This window comes from Heterocephalus glaber, unplaced genomic scaffold (genome assembly GCF_053883595.1).
Source record: "Heterocephalus glaber isolate CG9 unplaced genomic scaffold, H.glaber_assembly_v1.0 deba00001442, whole genome shotgun sequence".
In the NCBI taxonomy this organism is placed as follows: domain Eukaryota; kingdom Metazoa; phylum Chordata; class Mammalia; order Rodentia; family Bathyergidae; genus Heterocephalus; species Heterocephalus glaber.
The window spans coordinates 34,065,116-34,088,173 of NW_028258296.1; the positions used below are offsets into that span (position 1 = coordinate 34,065,116).

General features: G+C 35.6%; 1 protein-coding gene and 1 pseudogene across 7 annotated transcripts in view; both read right to left on the reverse strand.

Annotated features, from left to right (window-relative positions):
* Positions 1–436: 436 nt before the first annotated feature.
* Plppr5 (phospholipid phosphatase related 5) overlaps positions 437–23,058 on the reverse strand; it is a 111,810-nt gene continuing 89,188 nt past the window's right edge. For 3 of the 6 annotated variants that reach the window (XR_002390679.2, XR_002390678.2, XR_002390677.2), the window contains 2 exons: positions 1,419–1,545; positions 437–1,180 (listed from right to left, as the gene is read on the reverse strand). Coding sequence is in view for 3 of the 6 variants with exons in the window: in XM_087213173.1 (XP_087069299.1) it covers positions 5,373–5,507 (135 nt within the window). In the remaining 3 variants the exon portion in view is untranslated. Of the gene's footprint in view, positions 1,181–1,418; positions 1,546–2,232; positions 5,508–23,058 lie in introns of those variants that run through there. The other 3 variants (XM_021247842.2, XM_004869104.3, XM_087213173.1) reach the window with 2 other exon arrangements.
* Positions 5,503–21,691, reverse strand: LOC147827683 (gametocyte-specific factor 1 pseudogene; annotated as a pseudogene). The gene has a single exon (XR_015452009.1). The product of XR_015452009.1 is annotated as a gametocyte-specific factor 1 pseudogene (transcript).

The following is a 23,058-nucleotide window of genomic DNA, read 5'->3' on the forward strand; positions in this document are numbered from 1 at the left end:
CTAAATTTGGTTTTGACGCTGCCTTTTCCTAGTTGTGTAGGATCAGGCATGTTGTTCACCCCATCTTGGCTTCATTTTTCTCATCTATGAAATAAAGCCATACTTGTAATATTTACATGGGGTGATTGTGAGGATTAAATGAAATCATAAAGCAAATGTATTTCATACTGTAAAGCACTAACAAAGGCAAAGTCAAATATTTTAATTCTATTTCTAGCAGTTATCTAATTTAAATTGTGTCGGGGTGGTTCTTTCCCATTTGAATAATGTAAAATCTGGCCCAGTAAAAAATATCTAAGAATGGGACCCATTGACCACACTTGAGACACTGTTGTCAATGGAAAATTATTCCATAATCAGCTGGATTTACTCATTTAACTGATCCTAAACACTGCCAGCATTCAGAAACTACAAATCAAAAATTAAACCACAACTGTCAGGAGAAAAACTCCAAATAAATAATTTTTAATTATGATACATTACTTATTACAGTAAAAATTGGCATTTTCCCCTTCAAAAGCAGAAGCACCAGTCTTCGAATGTATAGTATGAATGGTATTTTAAGTGACAAATAGCATAATATAATGTGCAAACATTATTTAGTAGTATAGGACATAGTTTTTAAAAGTAATTTCACACGCTGAAATCTGTTAGAATGAGAATGTCATGCTGAATAATAAAATAAAACCCCCATGACTTTCAAAGTCCACTTCAATTTATATATGATATGCTACTGAACAGATAATATGAAAAATTAAAAAGTTTAGCCCCAAATAGTGGCTTTTCTAATACAAATGTGACTCATGTCAAGGTTTCTTTTTACAGTCTCAGAGATTTTTGAGAAACTAAAGTGAAAATTTGATTTAAGAATTAATTTGTTCATTTGATCATCTCATTTTATTGAACACCTACTTTGTGCTAGGTTTTGTTATAGGTGCTGGGGATACAGAAAAGGAAGACACGGTCCTGCCCTCGAGGAGCTCACAGTCTAGTGGGGGAAACAGATACACTGAAATTAATTTGAAAATTATAAAAATTATTAGACAATGTTATAAACTTTTAAAAAAATCAAACAAATTTTGGGTGTTATGAATGGATGGTAAAAAGAGATGATGTCCAATGCAGGGAAAAACCATCTACTTCAATATCATGTGACTTCCGCGAAGGCAGCGATGTGGTTCTGTAAAAGAGAAAAGGAATTAGAAAGTGAGAGCCTTGGGAAAATTGGATTTGTCAAATATTTAGAGCCTTTCCACATAATCACTAGAATAGTATAAAACTGTAGCCCATGTATGTCTAAGTTGCCAAAACATACAGCGTTATTCAACTAAAGTCGGTGTAGTATTACATAATTTGAGCCGCTAATTATATATTTTATTCAATATTCTCAATTAACAGAATAGATTAAAATGTTATACCTGCTTTATTCAAAATTGACACTGGAATTTGGGGAGATGAAAATGGCAATGCCAGACACGTTAATATTCTGCTCCAGTGTTAATGGAATTTTAATGCTGCACATTGGAGTTGCAGATTAATTGCTCCCTGTGAGACAGATGGCATAAAGTGAGGTGGGGAAATGCTCAGACTGAAATGGCATTTGTTAGTTGACAAAAATCTACTCAAATACTTCATTTTTGATGCACGAATCCAGACTCCATACAGGCTACAATCTCTGTTTTTTACTGCAATCACAGGATTCATTATAAAGCCCCATTTTTCTGTTTTTTCTTCTTAAAGCAACAAATTGTATACTAAGACACACCGTGGAATGGCTGATATTTAAATAGATTCAGGCATGCAACAGTCCATGTCATAACTGCTGAAACACTGCAGTGAAAAACTGATGCTACATAATTAATTATGCCATAGGATTGCAATCTGGACATATGGGATTCTGTCAAGATATAACATGAGTGATAACCTCAGTACATAGCAGCAACTTTGCAAAAGCACTCTATTCCACATGACCCATTTGGGTTGTTTTTCACAGTAGTTGTTGCATAGGCTCTTTGTAATACAATGATATTACAGGCAGAATTTCATATGTTGAATGTGTGCCATAAAATGTCTTCAACATACATTCAGCTCTTTTCAAGTTAAAGTGTTTTAACTAGTTAAAACATACTTAAAATGCGTGTAATGAAATTAAAATTCATTTTTATTAAACTTAGGTATATGAAACCACAACTCAAGTATATTATTAACTACAATTTAGAACATTATTGTCTAGGCTTGACTTAATACTAGAGAAAAAGAATATTAGTAGGAATCAGAAATGAGCATAGCATGATTCAAACAAACTACTGATAACACTTTAAGAACTTTAATTTCCCATTTAAAAAACTTTATGATAAAAACCTTCAGAAATTCAGCAATTTGTCTTTAAGTTTTCTTGATAAAAGCTCAGTCAGGACTTTAGGACAAGAAAGACTTACCAGAGTTATACAATGCACTATGATTGAATAAAAATTATAAGAAGTCTGGAAAGAATACAGTTTTACAGAGTTTCAGTTTTACTTCCAGTGCTCCCATGGGGAACTGAAATCAGTAAACTGAGAAAAGACAATTTGATAAAGAGTGTTTCAGTACAGAAGTGACATGAGAGTCACACCCCTGGATAGGACCCAGGACAAAATAACTGCTAGAAAGATGTTAAGATAAAATTTGAAGACCAGTCAAAAGGTGGGTTGGGAATAGATGAAGAAGAGATGACAGGAAGAGAAGAAGAAAAGATTAAAAAAAAATTGAAACTAGATGATATTCCAAAGACCCATTGGTGTAGGTCTCCGTGTCCTGGCTGTTGACCCTAATAATGAAAGGAACATGGGCTCATTTAATTTCCTAAAGGCAATTTTAAGTGAAGAGGAGTGAGACAGAACTAAATATTAAAAATACTAATAAAGCACAGAAATAAATTAGTAGAAACAAACTACTGATGAGGGGCTAGGGATATAGCTCAGTGGTGCCACCCCTGCCTGGTAAGTGCAAGGTCCTGAGTTTGATCCTGGGTACCGGAAAAAACAAACAAACAAACAAACAAGCAAGCAAACAAAACCACTGATGAGCAATACCAAGCTTGACAGCAGCAGAGAAAGAACAAGTGTATTAGAAAAAGCTGGGGAGAGCAACACAAAAGGTACAGAAACTGGCCAGACCAAGTGAGTTGTTGTTTAATCTGGGCATACAGGAGGGTAAAAAGGATGCTAATCATAAACAAAGACAACAGGCATAAATCAGGAGTGTGACTCAAAGAGATAAGCATATGCTGTTATTTGAATGTGTCCCTCAAAAACATATGCTGCAGTTTATCCTCAATGTAACTGTGGGAAGTGGAGCCCAGCGAAGTGATTAGGCCATGAGCATTGAGCCCTTATAAGTGGGGCAATGACACAATTGTGGGAGTGGGTTCCTTATAAAAGCTCTAATTCAGTCCCCCTGTCTCCCTTGCAAGCTCTCCCTCCCCCTACTTTCCTCCCTCCTTCTCTTTACCCTTTATCAAGGGATGACAGTGCTATAGAAGATCCTCACCAGATCTTGCCCTTTTGGTCTGAGATTTCCCAGCCCTCAGAAATGTGATATGAAGGGCCAGGGATTTAGCTCAGTGGGTTTGCCGCCTGCTGCACAAGCACAAGGACCCGAGTTCGATCCCTGGTACCAAAAAGAAAAAAAAAAGAAAGAAATGTGGTACGAAATATTTCTATTCATTGTAAATTAACCAGTCTATTGTATCCTGTTGTAGACACCTTAATAATGATCCAATGAACATATGTGTTGTAAAAAATGGAAGAATTCAGTCTTGTTTTTTAAAATCACGTGTTTCAATAGCCTCTAGCTTGCCTTTCATTGCCCATAAGTTCCAAATAATATTCCCCTTCTTTACTACCACATTAAAATATAAGACGAAAGGTCTGTCTATAGATAAACTACATTCTTAGATCCCAGGTTCTGGAAGAAACTCCTGTGCTTTTTTAAAAAAGCATTCTTGTCATTTCTCACTACATTAAGTTTCAACCTGCCAGATGATGGCTCCTTCACTGGAATGAGAAGGTTCCATTTAGGGCTCCTCACCTCAAGTTTGTGGTGAGAAGAGAGACAGATGAAAATAAACATTGAATGGGGAAGAAACAAATAAGGAGAAATTTAATAAAAGGCTTAAATACATGAGTGCATAAAGAGTATTGAGACCCTCTGTTTATCAACTTCACTTTCTAAGAGCAAAAGAACCTATACTGTAAAATGAAAGAAATGGATTCTTTCTTTCAATAGGCTTTTATTATTTTTCTAACATAAGGGTGATTTTCCCTGAAGGCACCTAGTGAAGAAACAAGGTAATTATATAATAAGATACGATGTTACCATCCATTAGACTATGATTCTATATTATACAACTGACATTAGTAAGGTAGGCAAATGCATAATTTGAAATCCATTATACAGACATAATAATTCCTGTGCAGGATATTATGATGTTGCTTACTTCTCTACCAACATTTTTGTCAGTAATATAACAAAACCAGAACTGCATTTAATATTTTCAAATCCCATTTGACCACCAATTAATCTGTATGAATTCTTAATAAGCAACACTAATCTTCACTTGCAGATCACAGCACAAGCAGGCAATAGGCACCCCCAAATCCATGCGTAGGAGCAGTCGTAGAATTTATCAGCACCCGGTGCTTTCCTCCATTGCACATTCAGAGGCTTACGGTGGAGAGGACAGAGCTAGAGCCCACTTGATGAAGATTAGAATATGTTACATAAAGAATGGTTCATTCAAATCCACAGCAAATCAGTGAGCAAAATACTGAACCTAGTCCTTGAGTGCAGGGATTCCATGGAAAAACAAGCGTTTTGTTTCTTAAAACTGTTCTTGGATTTTAAAATTTGGAAAATTCTAATGTCTATAGCATGTCTGCTTTCAATGTGTCAAGTTCTATGTGAGAATACCTAATTTATTATTTTATAACTCTATAGAAAATGAATATTTAATAGTAAGGATCCTATTTAGAACAAAGCTGTCATGTATTTGTGACACAAAATTTGATAATAACTTGCTACCTGATAAAACCTGCCATTCAACATATCCCTTTTAAAATAGGGAATTAAAAAATAAGGACTTTGGAAAAATGTTCACAATTATAGCTATAATGAGCCATTATTAGGGTTATTTAGTTAGGAAATGATAAATTCACATTGAATGAGAAAGAAAACATATCTGAAAGACTGATGATAAGAATAAACAAACTGTATAGTTTTTAGATTCTTTTTGGTTAAAATGGAAGCCTGTACAGAAGGACACACGTTCTCTGTATTTGCCTTAGCTTCACAACCCAACTCCCACACGGTGCACTCCAGTGCACACACGTTTATTGCCTTAATTGAAGATGTCCACAGTGGCTTATTCCCATTATCCAGTTGAAGAGCCTTGCAAGACAGTCTTTAAAGGAACTTCCCTGGGAATTTTCTTCTTGACCATTCTCAATAGGTTGATGTTGGGATACCTACAAAATGTGTTTTGCATATTATTTAAGTACTGACTTCTTTACTTAGACCAGGTATGAGTTTATTTAAAGTTCTATGTTGTTACCTTGTTAGACATTAGCATTTATGCTAAAATTAAATACCATTTCAATTCCATTCTTTCAAGGTGGTTATTATAAAAAGATTTTGTGTTTTAACAAGAGATTGTCAAGAGTCAGCTTAGATTTTTAACCTAAGTATAAAATGGGATCTATGTACATGATGTCGTTAATTCCATGAGTTGAGTCATTGGCCCTCTTGGTAAGAAAGCAGCATGGCACAGGGACTTTGCAGTCCAGTAATTTAAATGGCAAATCTCTGAATGTGGCTCCATCACAAAGGAAATTTTCACAAGAAGTTTAACCGTATGAGGCAGCTTTCTCACGTGGGAAATAAAGATAATCCCATTAAATTGACCTTTGTTAAGGTTAAATGAGATTAAATACACAATGTTCTTTGTCCTTACTGAAACATATCCACTATTCATTTATTGTTTAGAAAAACCACAGAAGCAAGCTGAAAGTAAGTAAAAAAGAAAGATGAAACAGTAAGAAAAAGAAATGATTTTTAAAAAGACTTTTTGAAATTTTATAAATAAAATTCACCAATTATCCATTTGATCATGAAGTCCACAATTTTACAAGTTTATAATTCTAATATCCAAACAAACTTTAAAATACAAACGTGTCTTAGATGATCAGTGTGAACTCATTTGGTGGCAAAAAACTAACCTAAACTGATAAGCCATACATTTTGCTGCACACCCTTCTTTGATTACAAAATGATCCTACAGACCCCACTTGTGTAACAGAGTAACAAATTTATAAAATATAAAATATTTTGCTTCCTGAAAAACACCTGTCACAAAGGATTTAGGATGAGGAATCATGGTCCTATAATTCAATCAATCAGTGGTTCTGATGTTATAGAGACACAACTTAGATTTTTATCAGGGGAAGAGAGTTGGGTGTCAAAATCCCAAATATTGGTACTCTTTTTTATTTGACATTAGCTTCCCAACTTCATTCACTGTGTCCATAGAGGACAGTGAAGAGGCAAGAGAAGAAAGAAAAGAGAGGGTATAGGAAAGGGAGTCTGTACTCTAGGATCTTACCTTGTCACAATTAAGTTTTCCTCCTATTAAGTTGTGTAATTGTAGGGCACTTTTGTAAAAAAAAATAATAATAATGTTTAGGTCTATCTAATAAGAAACTATTAGTGGAATTCAGATTTGGAGCTATGAAGTTTATTGTAAAATTTATGTTAAGCAATTTCTTGTTATTTGGAGAAGTTAGGGTTATGGAGACATAAATGTTAAATTTTGAAAGAAAAAGGTTTCCTTGAAAAAGAAGATTTTTATTGGACCATTTCTTTCCCTACGGTAGTTCTCTCCCTCAGTGCAGAGTATTACATTAGTTCAGTTTTGTTTCCATTGAGGAATTTCCTTTCTGTACTATTCAGAAAAGGCCTTAACATAACTTTCTGAGAGGATACATTCTCCCTAGAGAAAGTCTCTAGGTGGCTTTCTTTGATAAACTAATTAAACCAAGGCAGGCTAGTTTTTACTGGAGCACTAGCTACAGATCTTCTGAAGTGTTTTCAAATCCTGAGAAGCCAAAGAAGTTGAAGGCTTTCCACACCAAATCTTTAGGGGCACTGGTTCTCATCCATGGTTTTACGTGAGGAGTGTAAAGAAAATACTGATTCAGTCCTGGAGATTTAGATTTAATTGGTCTGAGGCACGCTCTGATCACTGGAGTTTGTAAAGGCTCTCTGGATGAGTCTAACATGTGGCCAATATTGAGAGACACTGCATCAGAAATTCTGCTGGCCCTGGATCCAGGGCAGGTGGTGGCTCCATCCTCAAATCACCTCAGGTGGCAGATACAAGGTACCTGATTTGTATAGTCCAGATCCAGAGACCCAAACCAGGGCCTACTGGATTGGAATCTCTTGGTCTGTATCCCAGAAACTTGCCATAAGAAATTAATTAGCAAAATAAGCATTGCCAGGCATATAATATCAATTCTTACTGTAATGTGCTACTTTTCACTGGTAAAAAAAAACAAAACTGCCTAAAACAAGTAGTAGTCCTGAATGATCCTAAGAAACAGCTTAGTGTTCAAACCCTTTGCAACAGTACACGTCATATGCCTTGCTTCAAGCTTTTCAATACGTAAGAGAAAGGCTGTAGCAAAGGCTTTCGTTTCACTCTAACTCAGTGTTTCCCTGATGTGATATGAAACTTCATATAAGCAAATCAATGAATATTATTGTACTTAAGGGACTTGGTGGCTGCTTCATATTTATTTATTTTTTTTCTATTTGACTTCTTTATTGAATTGTATTGCATTAACAGTCACACTTCTAACTTGGGTTTTTCTAAACTAGTTAGGATATCCTGATTACAAGTATAATATGGATAGCCTTGTCATCACTACCAAAACAAACAAAATCAAAAGTTTTGTATTTTCTAGAAATATGACTATTTTAAAAGAAAGTTCAGTTATTGTGACGTGTTGATTAACGCACACAGAAATGGTTAGAGCTGGGGACATATAGTGTTTATTTTCCCCCCAGTGTATTATACCTCTACAGAAGAAATGGTCTAGTGAGTTGCTTAAGACCATACAGCTATAAACAGAAAGAATATTATACTGGGCCTTATCTTGGAATTGTTTTTAGTTTAGAACTAAATAAACAAGACAGCTCTGCTCTATCAGGACAGAATCTTGTTTTGTGTAAAACTCATGGAAAGAGACATTTTTCAAAATCCCATTCCCCTTTCTTTTTTTCTTTTCTTTTTTTTGGTACCAGGGATTGAACTCAGGACCTTGCACTTGGGAGGCAGGCGTGGTGCCACTGAGCTAAATCCCTGGCCCCCATTCCCCTTTCTTATCTGTCATTATCTGTCACTTGCAAACAACACTAGAGAGGTTATTTTTTGAAATATTTGTCAGTATACATTATTCAAAACCCTATCTATGCCAAATCCAGAATCCTTTTCCATGCTATGAAGTTTTAAAACCAAACCAAACTAAAGCTGAAAACAACCAAAAATGGTCTTGAAAGGCTAGAGGTGGAGCTCAGTGGTATAGCATGTGGTTAATATGCACAAAGTCCTGGGTTTAATCCCTAGCACCAGAGGATAAAAACACAACAACAACAAAAAAACCCAAAACAACAAACTCCCACAAATGTTGGTCCAGGGAGATTATGAAGTCTCCTTATAAGGGATCACAAGTTGCTAGGGTAGTCACAGCCTTTGGTGTTTGAGAAATCTAAACTGTTACACACATCCCAGAGCAGTCATCAATGCCCTCATACATTTAAACTTTGAAGTTTAATCAGATTTCACACAGGTGGAAAGCTTATCTTTCTTCTGTATGTGTACATTAGTTCCTCCTCTTTATTCCAATCTTTATCCTTACAAAGTCTACACCTAGTTTGACAGCTAGTAAGTTTTCTAGCTGGAATGTAGGGAGATAAATACAAAACAAATCTAACCTATGTTGGAAATATTCAGGCAGCAAGATGTCCCGAGGATTCTGAGCAAAAAACAAGAGTATTCAGAAGATGTTCTTCTGAGTATGAGGGTTCAAATTAGTGAAGACTCAAAGAGTGGAGGGGGAAAAAAGGCACTTGTCAGTTTGAAAGTCACAGACAATTTTTATCATTCTCTAATTAGATAAGAAGAAAAAAGCAAGAAGCAAGAGTCTTTGAGAGTCTGGCATTTGAGAAAGATACTCAGTTACTGTGCATTTCCATTGTTTTTCCATGGCTGAACATACGGCAGGGAACTTGCATGCCTGAAGCCAGGTTGCTCTTATGTTTCATAACTATATTGCTAGCAGGACTGTTGTTGCCACAGAAGCTGGCTATGCCCAGATAATTGGGGTGCTAGTTTGTTCCCACAAATCTTTGTCTCAATCTTCATTGCAAGGGGGACAACTGCCACGTGCTTTCAGTCAGAGTCTCTTGGCCAGGGTTTCTGGTCTGGTTGACCACGTCCTGCTCAGTGCAACTCTTGTCATCACAGCTTGAGATATGGTGACTGATTTCTGCCCGAGGAACCTGGTGGTGAGCACTGAAGGGACAAGTAACCAATTTGCTACATCAGGATGATTCTTTCTGCACTTGATAGGATAATAAGGAACCCTGCAGGCCCTGATCTGGTGGTTTTCATCATAGGGACACTATAATAGCTTTTCAGGGTCCAAGGAGCCAATGTAAATGTCTTCCATACCGAAAACGAAGGAGTTTATTTCAAGGGCTCAGCAGTGCCACATTCGCCCCACGGCCACTTCACCCCACAACCACGCCTGCTTTGTATTTACGGACTCTGTTCTCCAAGTTTCTTACCCCAAGTCACAAGATGTTCCTGTCTACCACCATCTTATCCCATATGTACCCAGATATACTCTTTGTTTTTTCAACTTTTTTATTAGTACATGTTTCCACTACATAATGATCACATTCCTCATGAGGAGGTGATATTTGTACATTGCACATCTGAAATCTTTTTGTTTAACCCCTTTCTCCTCCTCTTCCTCCATCGCTTGGTCCCCTTCCCATCTGCAAAAACTCTGTCTCCCTATGTCCTATTATCTGTCTTTTATTTTGCTCTTTATTTACATCTTGGGTTTCTCATATAAGAGAAACCATGCAACATTTAACCTTGTGCATCTGATTCATTTCACTTAGCACTATGGTCTCTTAGCTATATTCTTAACAATTAATCTTACTAGGAATATAAACTCTTAGTTTACTTCCTGTCCTACCTCCCTGAAACTCACACTACAAAGTTTCTTTGGACATTGTCTGACTGCTAATTTATCCACCTGCCCTAGACTGTTCATCATGAATTCTACTTTAATCTTCCTCCCTCCTTTTCTCTGTTCCCTTTCCTTCCCTTCTTTGTTTCCTTTCTATTTGTGTGGTACTGAGGATCCAACCCAGGGCCCTGTGCATGCTAAACAGGAGCTGTACTACTGATTTACATCCCCAGTATTATGGCTTGTGTCTAGTTATCCCCTCAAAGCCTCATGTGCTTCTAGGTGGGGAATTTCAAAGATGACTGGATTAGGGTGTGTGAATGAGGATTAAGGGTGTAATACTAGGATGAAGAGTGTTGGTAATGAAAGCCCCATGCTGGATATGAATGACACTAACCAACAGGCTTACAGCCTGTATGAAATATAATGGGACAGAAAGAAAGCAGGCTTGCTGTTGCTGCTTGCTTCTTTGCTGATGGGTACCTGTTGTGGACTATGTCTCCTCTGCCATGTCCCTCTGCCATGCCACCCTGCCTTGGGACCAGTTGATTATGGACTGAAACCTCTGCAAACTGTGAGCTGAAATAAACTTTTCCTCTTTTAACTTTGGATGTCCAGTAATTTGTCTCAGCAATGAGAAAAGAAGACACCCAGGCCATGAATTACTGTTTTGCACCCATTCTGGACCCCCAGTCGATCATCTGAACAGCCTTTAACAGCCTCATTTAGTCTCTGCCTCATGTTCTTACTTTATTTGCCAAACAAAACCTTTGCACTAATTGGCTCCTTATCTGAAAATTCTCTTGTCTCCTCCTCACTTGGACAGTGGTTCTTGAGATCTCCCATAGTTGACCCTGAACTCATTGCTAAGTTTAGACTAACACCCACATGGCTCCTGTAGCATAGCCATCATCACTCTTTCGCATTTGCTTTTAAAAACTTACCTCTTGCCCCAGTACACTATAAGGTCATGAGTCCTGGAAAATGTACCACAGTACTTAATTGATACTTATTCATTGATATTTATTAATTACAAATAAAATTCTGGTGCACATAGCAAATGATGATAATAAAGTCAATTTATTCAGAAACTGTACTCATGTCTTGTTTTATACTAGTATTTTAACCTAACAAAATTTTTTCCTTATTTCATTTCTCTTTAACTTTTCAAAATACTTAGAATTTACTAAGTCACAGCCTTATGCCACCCAATAGAGAAAAATAAGAGGATGCAAATAGTACATCAAGTGGATAATAAATTCTTTATAAGCAGGAGCTGACTAAAATTCATTTAAAATCTTGCTGATTTTCACAAACAAGCACCAGTCAGTAAAAGTCTACATAAGCCGCATCAAGAAACTTTTCAGAAATACTCAAAGCCACAAGGGATATTAGTAGGATAGTCTGGAAATCTTTTATAAAGGCAAATATACACTTATCATACCATAAAACCATATAACCCAGCAACCACACTCCTAGGTATACATACAAAAGAAAAAATTCATATAAAATCTGTACATGAATGTTCATGCCAGTTTTATAATTGGCCTAGTGGAAAACAATCCAAACGTCCTTTAATTTGCTAAAAGGAAAACAAGCTGTGATATATTCACACAACATAATACTACAAAGCAATAAAAGCAGAGGACTATGGGTACATGTAACAAGGAAGTTGGATTCAAAAGGCTGTAGAGTACATCTGTCCATTTATAGGATAACTTGGGAACAGAAAACAGATCAATAGTTGGCAGGAGAGTCTACCTACAAAGGGGAAGGAAAGATTTTGGAGTGACAGAAATGTTCTATAACTTGATAATGCTGATGATTACATGACGGCATACATTGGTCAGAACTCTTAAAACTGTGTGCTTCTGAAGTAGGGAATTTTATAGGATGTAAATTATGCTTTAATATACTCAAAATTTAAAAAAGATCAGGGCTACTAGCCATGAACTAAGTCAAAAGGCCAGTGGCAACTAGAATTTGATTTGCCATCTGCTGAGTCATTATTTCAATATCTGATGGTTTCAGTCACAAAAAATACAAAATAAATTTATTGTAAAATATTGAAATAACATATTAAAATGAAATGCTTCATTTATTTTTGGCCTATAAGATTCATTAATATTATGAAGAACAATATTTTCCATTGTTGGGGGGACACAGACATTAATTAAACCACGAGCTTGAAGAATATTCATATTTTTTCAGTATTTCCCCTTCTATGAATTTATCTTAAATCATTATTTGGTTTTTCAAAGATATTTATTGTAATGATCCTTACCCTTGTAATGTTTATAATTGTGGAAAACTGGAAGTGGAAGCAATTTTTATGCCAAGCAAAGGTAATGGCTATACAATTTATATGAACTGAAACTTTTTCAAATATAAGTTTATAGTATAAGTGATAATGAGTTGGATCCCTGAAGTAACAAATATGAAACATATTTCCATACAAATAGAAACAGTTTTTATGTCCTTGTTTCAAAGCATAGGCCAATTGCGTGACCTTGGGCATCTTAATCTCTGTCTATTTCTCAGTTAAACAAATGTAACACACTCTGAAATTATTTCTATAAAAACTTAAATGACATTTTATGTGTGAAGTTCTCCTCACGTTTCAAGACAAATATTAAGTTCTGACTGAGGAACAGCTTTTACTTGTTGGCTTGATATGATTATTGTATTTATTGATCTAGAACCACATCTATGGTGTATTGTTATGTGAATGGAACCAGGCTACCAAAGAAGTCATAGCAGGGGACCCTGTACATGCACAGCCTATACACACACTCACAGAGGCCTGAAATTTACTTTAAGAAAATGTTTAACACAGATCCCTATGATGAGTGAGATATGGATACTTTCTTGTGGCAATTAGGCTGGATTGTCAATTTGATGGACTTGGGAGCCACCAGCAGATTAATAAAGCACACTTCTGGGTGAGTCACAGATGTGTGACCTTGAGTCAATATCTAGTGCTGGCCCCTTCCTCTTTGGCACCATCTCCCTGCTCTGCTTCCTGGCCAGCTATGCTGAATATCTTCACTTTGCCACATCCTTCAGCCACGATGTTTCTTCCTTGGAGTCAGCTGAGCAGGGACTGAGTTCCCTGAATCCGTGAGCAAAATTTAACCTCTCCTTTAAATTGTGGGTGTTGGTTATTATGTCCCAGTGACAAGAAAGCTAACACATGCCTATTCTTGTTTTTTTTTTTTTTTTTTAGGTTTGTTTTTGGAGTGCTGGGGATCAAACTTAGGGTTTTGTGCATGCTAAGAAAGCACTCTACCACTAAGCTACTCCCCCACCTTAAATTTTCAAATTTTAAATCATACATACAGATTGTTTACTTTTTGGTTGAATCCTTAACCAACACAATAAAAATCAACATTTTTTTTCTCATAAGATTAACTTGAGTCACTGTTTATTTTATTTTCCTAGTTTTAGTTCAAATTTTACATTTTTTTCTAAAGAAAGTTTTCATAGTATTGTGGTGTCCCTGATTGACTTGAAGGCCTCAATACAGGTTCTAGGATGGTCTACCCTAAGGAAACAGATCTGAGAGAAGGGGGGTTGAATAGCTGTGAGCAGTTTCTCTTTATAGTACAAAATGTTATATATAATGTATAGAACTAATTATGTATCCATCAGAAATAAATTTTAATGTATTATTGTTTATTTTTCCTTACCTAATAGCTTTAATAAATCACATAATTTTGAGATGCAGTAATCAACTGTATATAAATTCACACAAATGAAATGAGAATGCTTTTTACCTACAATGAAAACTGAAAGAAGCATTTATAAAAGATCTACTGAAAACTGTGGAAAAACTGGCCTTTATTCTTCGTGTAGTGTATTATGATTCATAAATAGTGTGAAAAAATAAATACTGAATATACAGGCATGCAAAGAAGAAAAATGACATATGGCAAAGTAATGACAGAATGTGCTATTTTTATCCTAAAAATGCTAATGCCTTTTGGAATTTTTATGTTTCTCTTTCAGTCTATTTTTTAAAAGCAAAATTAAACAAATGAGAACAGAGTATAGCATACAAATATTGATTTACTTCAAAATTTTTCATAAATGTTCAAAGTTTAGATTAAGGCACAATGCCTAAAATATGAATATACAATATTTAGTGCCACTAACTTCCAATATTTAAACTCTAATAAAGCTGCTTTGACATGATCCTATATAACATTTATATTACAACTCGGCATTTATAACATTTATATTACAACTCTCTGTAAAACAAAATTTCCATTATAGAAAAGCAACTGAACCCTAAATAGATTGCCGGTGTTCTTCATGCACAACATTCAAAAACACTCAAAGAGATTATCACAGGGAGCATGGTAATGTATAATCATATTTGTCTTGGCAAGAACCACAAGATTGTTTTGCTGTTGCTATGGCACTAATGTATGCAACATTTTATACTGTAATATTTATGCCACATGTCCTATGTATGAAACAGACAATGTGCACCAACTTTAAAGTTCATTAAATATTTTTTTCATTAAATATTTTTGTAGGGCTGTTCTAGTCTGAATGAAGTCAACAGAACTCTCATTAAGGGCATTACTATTGCTGCAGGAAGGAATTTGTGTGAAGCACCCACTGTACACTGTTTACCTGTGACCTGTTAATTCCAAAAATCACCCTCATGGAAACCACCATTGTATCAAGTTTTTAGATAAAAAGAAGAACAGTTTATCTAACTCTACCTAGTTATTATGTAGATGAACCTGACTTCAAACACAGGAATTCTGTAGCTAAAGGGTAGCTCTCTTTCCAACCCCCATCTGATTAAATTTCAGCTCATGATTCACCATGATTTCTATAATCTGCAAAAGAATCAATATAAAGGTCAATGCATATGTTTTCCTGGGTCATTGTGAATTCTCTTAGAATTTCACTAGCTATATAATTTGCTTTTGCAATTACCACAAGAATGAAATATGGTAATTTCCATCTGTAATTGTTTGTTCTCACTATGACATTTCTAGAGCTTTGGATTGTTATCACTGCTTACAATTATTTTTCAGCCAATGCATCTGTTAAGCTGCATGTTCTTTGTTTTTTGGTACAGGTTAATGAAAATTTCCTTACCCTGAGTATAAAATTAAGTTTGTTTCTAAACTATACCTGTCACTACCTTCTTTCTCTTATTGGCAAGAAGGAATTTCTTTTGGTTCAACTGATCAAAATCATATCAGCTAAAGTGAAAATAATACCCGGGTTCAGATGGCAAACAATTCTTAAAAAGCATTTTGTATACTTGACTCTACCAATCTGAGCTTTCAAAGTTATCCCAAATTAGCCATGAGTATCTACAGTGGCCTGCTACAACTGTCTTAATAAGTCTATGTGGATACTAATTCTTGTTAAATCTATTGGAAATATTATATTATCTATAAAATTCTTTCACCCATATATTTATTTTTAAATGTGTTTTTTCTCTTGACAGATAAAGGGCCTCTTTCCTTCAATCTTCTAAATGGCATCAGTTAAAATCAACAATGTGCACATTATTTTCCATGTGCTGACCTACACTAACCTATGAATGTCAGCGTCAGGCTTCAGCAGAGAACAAATACAGGCAAAAAGAGAGGGAAAGGACTAAGTCCTCAATGCTTGACTGTGGGCATGATGCAGCTTGACCCAAAAGAACCACTTATGGATGGCCATGAATACCTTACCCCTCAGAATTAGGAGCAGGAGAAATCTCAGTAAAGTAGTCAGGAACACAGTGGAGGGGTCAGCACATTCCCTGAGGTGAGGGAGAGGTGGCTTCTTAGGCACGCTAGTTAGCAAGCAGCCCATTTCCACTGTGAATCATGGGGATGGTAAGATAACTGCTCTGGTCAGAATCCTAACCTGACTAAAAACAGACTTTGCCAAAAGATACCTGGGTAGTCAGAATGATAGGACGGCTTTATTGATACCTGGTCGACATCATGTTAGAATTCAACTTGAGTTTCATAATATCTTTGGAGATTATTTCGGTTTTGATTTCTATCCAATGTTGCCCTTCAGTTTATTCTCCATTCTGAACATGTTCCTTCCTTAAAATTATGGCTCCCAGTTGTTCAAAGGGTAAACATCAACTTTTTAAGCTCATATGAGACTCCTCATGAATTTTTATCCAAAATGACAGAGAACATCTTTCTACGTAGTTCTGTTCCATGTGTATTTAATCCCTAATGATTTGACTATTCATGAACTTTACCCATTTTTCAATTAGAATGCTTTATATATTATAGATGTTGACATTTTGACATGAGGGTGGTTTATACTATATACTCTGTGATCAGGTTTTTCTACATTGTTTAAAAGTACTCTTGGCAACTTTGTTCTACAGAATGCTTGAATTTTTTTTACTAAGCAGTAGTAAAATCTGAAAATCTTCAGTCTTATACATTTGCTGGTGTTATTTAGATTTGTTTTACTTTGCCCTTATTTTCTTTTGTTATATATCATGTTTAAAATAAATTTTATAATTTGCAGTATTTCTATTAGCTTATTTTACTATGGGTTATTCCAGTTCTGTATTTAAATGGCCTCCCATCTGGCATAGTGGTGCACACCTGTAATCTCAGCATTTATGAGGCTGAGGCAGGAGGATCACAATGAGTTCAAAGTCAGCCTGGGCTACATAGTGAGACCTTACCTAAAAAAAAAATGGCTTCCATTCTTTGTCAATTCATTCATCTCATGACTTTCCTAATTTGAGAGCTCTGGACACTGGTGCATTACTCAGCTGGTAACTATTTTCTGGTAACTTTTTATGAATAGTATAGTTTGTGACTTCTGACACAGCTGATATTTTGCAGTAATCTTTATATTTAAATGACCTTTTGAGTGGGACTAGAGCTCCTAATGTCACAAACTTACTCCTTGCAAACTCTGAAGACCTCACTCCATCTACCATAAGTGGAATCAAATAGATCTTACATCTGATGTTATGGAGAAGTCTGGGGCCAACATGGTGTTAGTCTTGGGTTAGGTAACTTCCTTTTCTGACTGGTGTTTATATGGTTGCATGCTCATACTATGCTGTATGACACCCTCAGAATCTTAATGGCTTCTAACAACAAATAATTCTCCTACTACATGTTGCTGGCTGGGTTCTATGGTTCTGTTCAGGCTACAGCTTGGTTGCAGGCCTGCTTCCCATGTCTTCCCACTCTGGTCTAGGCTGAGGGGACAATCATTATCTAGAACATAGGCTTCTCCAGGAAGAAGGCACAAGATCAATGTGGCTTTGACTGATGAATCAGTTCTATTCCCATGCTATTGATCATGCAACTGGAGCAGGAAGAACCCTGTGCCAAAGGAAGGAAGCAGTAATTGTGAACAATAACACTGTCCATTACAGTATGTGCAGGATTCATTCTTTAGTTGAAATCCAAACACTTCAATGAGAAATATCTAACTTCTCTATATATTTTAATTTTACATTGTGTCTGGTTAATCTCTCAAATTAAGGATTCAAGTGTTTATTTGGAAGAAGTTTCCTTAAAGTGTATCTCTGAGTGTTGTTATGGCCCCATTTGTCCTCTTCTTCAGAACATACATGTGTTAGGTTTCTGTGGTATGCCTTCTATATCTATTATCCTTCCTTAGATCAATTTCATTCTCTTGTTCTTAAAACCTGTTGTTAATGTAAGTGGTTGGACTTTCTTTGGTGTGGATTTTCTTTGTTATGATTTTTAGTATTGGTTTTACTCCCTCCTTGGGATTATTTGTTTTCTTACATTTGTTACTTAATTGTACCAGTTATCTTTGACCTTGGACTTCACATGGTTTCTTTAATTTCCTTGACTGTCAAAAGGAGATACCATCTATAATAAATGTAATTAAATTTCTTACAGTTAATCTTTGAAATAAGGACACACTTTCTTTCTCTCCTGTGTCACAAAACATTTGAAGGGATTTAAGTTCTTATCCTGATTATTCATGCTTGAAGCAGGATAGATTTGCTCAATGTATTTTCCTGAAATGAGTGAGAGAGGATTCGTCAATGATCTTGTAACTATTTCCATGCATAGCGAGGAAATCCTCTACATAGATTCTGAGTGGAAGAGCTGGATGATATAGTTTTAAATCATCATTTTTATAATTTACTACAATGTGAGAAGAAGTTGAGGCTATAGGCATATCCAGGAAGATAACTTTATTTCTATACAGTTTTATCCCCATGTTTGTTGACTTCTACTCCAGAAGGGTAGATGCTATTCTGGGAGACAATTGTTTTCTTTTTTTGCTTTTTAAAAAACTTTTTATTTTTTGCGTAAGGGTAACTGCACATCCAGTTTTGAGTACCCATTCAGCTTAGAAAAGGTCTCTTCATCTAGTACTAGTCTGTGTTAATAAGAAGCCGAATCAGAAGAAAGCTTCTTACTGGAAGACTTTTTGTGGGTAAGTATTAGCTTATCTTTAAAATCTGCCTCAAAATGGTGTTGGTACAAAATGTTGAAATACACTCTAAGTGGAATGGATTCCTCACTGTCGTAGAACTTCCTCCTGTCTCCCATCATCACTTGAATTGTTAGTATGACTCCAGAATTTTAGATACTCCTGTATGCTCCTCTAACAGCAAATAAAACATCTTATCCTTTGGGGGAATTTCTTCAAACTTGGTTTACTTAACAGGATACTCAGTAGAAATTCCCAACATTATACTCTATCTAGTTCTCATTCTTGGTGACACAGCTATTAAGATATTAATTCTTTCTGATACAAAAGACTAGGGAAAGTGAAAATGTCAATGGGTCCATTTCTAGAAGGAGAACTAGACTTGTTTCTTGGACTCCCAAGGGAAGTTGATGGTTCATGTTTCTGGTAACATACTGAAGGCAGCAACAGTGAAGATTTTCTTTGGAATCCCTCAGTCCTTGAAGGAGGAGCCAGAAAACTGTGCTTCTCATGAAGACGTGGAATGGCCCATGAAGAATTGGCTCCAAAGTCCTTGGGTGGGTGGGAACATAGCAGATCCTGCACATAAGAGGCATTTGCACATAGCTGACATGTAGGAGCTCAGGGCTGACAGGACCTACCAGGGGTATGGCTGCAGGTGTGCCAAGGAAAGTGGGACCCATGGAGCCAGGGTGTGGAAGCTACCTGCAACCAAGACTCCCATGCTTAATTTGGCAGAGAAAAATAATCCAAACATTTTCAGAAATGTCATGTCAATTGGAAGAAAGGAGTACAGGAATTTAAATTACTCTAAGGGAATTTCTCTCAAGGGATTTTGGTCAATCTAAGCATATCAGTTTGCCAATCTCATGCAGAAGCATAAGCAAAACCTTAGAAAGAAGCTTAAGTTAACTGAATACTTTAAAATTGTAATTATTCTTAGATATATAGTTATTCATGAATAGTATGACATTTCATATGTAAACATATAGAGGGGAGAAAGGGAGGGTGGGTGAGGAAGGGAAAAGAAAAGAATGGTTGAGGAATGTAAAGTCACTCCGCTGTCTGAGCCTTCTCTTTAGGTTTGAGCATTGCTTTAATTCCCCCCGCCCCCCGCCACTTTCTCTCTATCTTTCTCCTTCTCTCTGCCTATATTTGTGTCTGTCAACTTCTTATCTCCATATTACTTTCTGTGGTACTGGAAATAAATAGCTCATGTCATATTTTTAATAACTGGCTTCATTGTACACATACACACATTATATGTATACAGTGGTTCCTCAGTTCTTGAATGCTTTTGTTCACAATTTGGTTCATAAACAAAAGCATTTTGCAAAATTTTGGTTTTTTTTACAAACTACGTTGAGGGACAAACATGTCCATCTGTCCCATACAAACACAAACATGGGGCTGGGGATTTAGCTCAGAGATTCCACTGTCTGCCCCACAAATGCAAGGACGTGAATTCAATCTCCAGTACCACAAAAAAAAAGTCCCACTGTAAACACAAACATGACCATCTTTTCCAAAATTGTGGAACAAATTAAGTTCATGAACCAAGGTACCACTACATAGGCATATATTTTTTCTTAAAATCTTTTTCTATATATTGGAAAACTTTTCAAATCTTGAGTTACTTTCTTCATTTTAACTCTTAAAGAATAATAATAATAATTGGTAATTATTAAGAATATCATAGGTGCCAAATGCTATTTTAAGTGTTTTACTATTATTTTACTGAATTTTCATAAAGACCAATTTGTGAGAGAAAAATAGAGTCACTGAGCATTTCAGTAAGTTATCTAAAGCCAAAAATCCCAGCCAGTTCACCTCCAGGACCTATGAGCAGAAGCACCATACTAAAATATACTGAATCTCTTTATAGGAAGGAGCCACCATTGCTTTAACAATTCACTACAGATGTACATTTAAGCTTTTCATGATTTTACATGATTAACACATATAATATAGTTAGTGGTAATGTGAATATTTAGTGGACATTGAGATATGAGGGATCAATTTCCACAGATGACTATTTCTTTTCATAAAATCTAAGTGTAATAAATGTTCAGATTTACATAGCTTTCAAAAAAATCATGAATTTTCCTCATAAACTATGGTAATTAACCATATGACAAACTCCCTATAATTAAGGGATAAATTGCTGGCATAAAAATAAAGCATGCTTGCATGCTATAATTACTCAGTAGCATATAGTTTATCAAATATGTACTTTGAACTGAAAGGTTATATAAGTACAGAACTTCTAGAAGAAATCCTTCGCTTTCTCCACACAAAACTGACAAGAAAATCATAGCTTGGCATAACAGTGCTAAAACTATTGGCCATGCCTGTGGGCCAAACTTTAAGTAAGGCTTCCTTTGTCTCCTAACTAATATCACTGTTCAACAATCAGTTACTAAAATCAAAGTGTTTGGGAAGAATTTTGCATCACTTTATTTACCAATGTGAACTATATCAAAGCAATGTATTTAATTTATATACTCCTTATCACAAGAAAAGTAGAAAAAGCTACTGCAGGCTACTCTTAAGTGATGATCTTCCTCTCTTTCTGGCTGATGAGCATAAATAATTTTTGCAGCACAGCTGGAACCTATATTCCTAGCATCTCACTTCCTAATCTACCTGTGGTCTGTGTGTGTGTGTGTGTGTGTGTGTGTGTGTTTGTGTTTATGTGTGTAGGAGCAGACCACGCCCAGTGCTAAAAGCATCCTTTCTGAAATGGAATAAACAGAGAGGGGGCCCATACACCCCCAAAAGTGAGAGTCAGTCAGTTTGAAACTATCTTCATTCCCCAGTACCAGAGTAAAACCAAAGCACAGGGATTTGACATGAAAAACAGCAACAAAATTAATAAAAGAAAGAAGTTAGTAAGTACTTATCTCTGGTAATTTATCAATTCTAATGGAATTGTTTCCTTTCACCATTTAATATTTTAAAACTCACTGTAAATAAAAATGAATTAGCATAAAATCAATAGGAATGTTGAAATCATTTAATATAAGGAATAATGTAATAGTATATAAAATATTTGACAACATTGGAAGCTAATAAAAACTATAATGCAAACAAATATGCTAGAAAGTAGAAGACTGGTTATTATTCCAGTAAGTTTCATAGGAATACAAATAGAAAAGACTCCAATTGTTACATGAATTATTTTCTTCAAAATATATTTAAGATCTTTTCCTTAATTCCATTACTTTCTATCTTTATTTATTAAGTTAAACAAGATCTAATTTTGTATATATTATTTAGTTTTTATAACACAATTTTTTTCACATTAGATATGTGTCTCATAGCATTACACTGTATAATTTTTCTGTTGTTTATCACTTGGAAATTCAATTTCTTAACTGTAAATGGGAAAATTTATTATAATAGGATATCAGCTAAGCTCCTGTAGAAGAGAAATTTAAATAATCAAATGGCTGTGCTCACTTCCATAGCACGTAAACAATCAAAAGGCTCAGAAGAAAAAGCAGAAAGAGCAGCTTCATTTCTTTTTTGGAACCATCTAGTAGTGCAGGGTGTGTGGCCTCTGCTCTAAGAGTTCATCTAGTCACCTGAGCTGGCAGGGTAGATCGGTCCTCTTACCAAGGGACTTCCAGGATGGTTCCAGTCCTTAGCTTATCCATTTAGTGAGTATGGGTAGAGAACACCCAGGCAAGAGTCTTTAAGGAAGCACACCAGAGACTGAACTTATTCCTTTTGCTCACATTTCATTGTTCTAAACTTGATCACTGGACATACCTAAAGGCAAGAGAAGATGGGGAGTATAGACTACAGCTGGGCAGCTGGACCAGCATAGCTATATTGAGGGAGTCAACTAAAAAGGAAGAAGGGAAGATGGACTATTGCTGGTCTATGAGCAGTCTTTGCCACTATACTGAGGCCCAACTTTAAAAATTGTTATGAGGCCTGAGAATATATTTGTAGAGCACAGAAGTGTTTTCAGGGAACTTACAGAAACCGTCAGCACAGTATTTGACATTCACTTATATAAGATTATTAAATAGTAGCCATTATTAGCATTGAAATTATCATTATTATAATAAATTAGTATCTCTAGCCTCAATTAAATGTTTGAATTTCCTTCCATAGGATCACTGATAAGTGATTATTTAGCTATTCTGGAACTGCTTCAGTAAAAGGAAATAATTGCTCTTAGGGCAGTCATTCCAATTGAGAAAGTTCTTTTTCTCTTCTTTCCAGCCATTACTTATCTTCTTAAACCCACATTCTTTTCTTTTGTCCTGTTTGTCCTCTCTGAGGCCTTATAGAACAATTCTCATTAATTCATCTTACA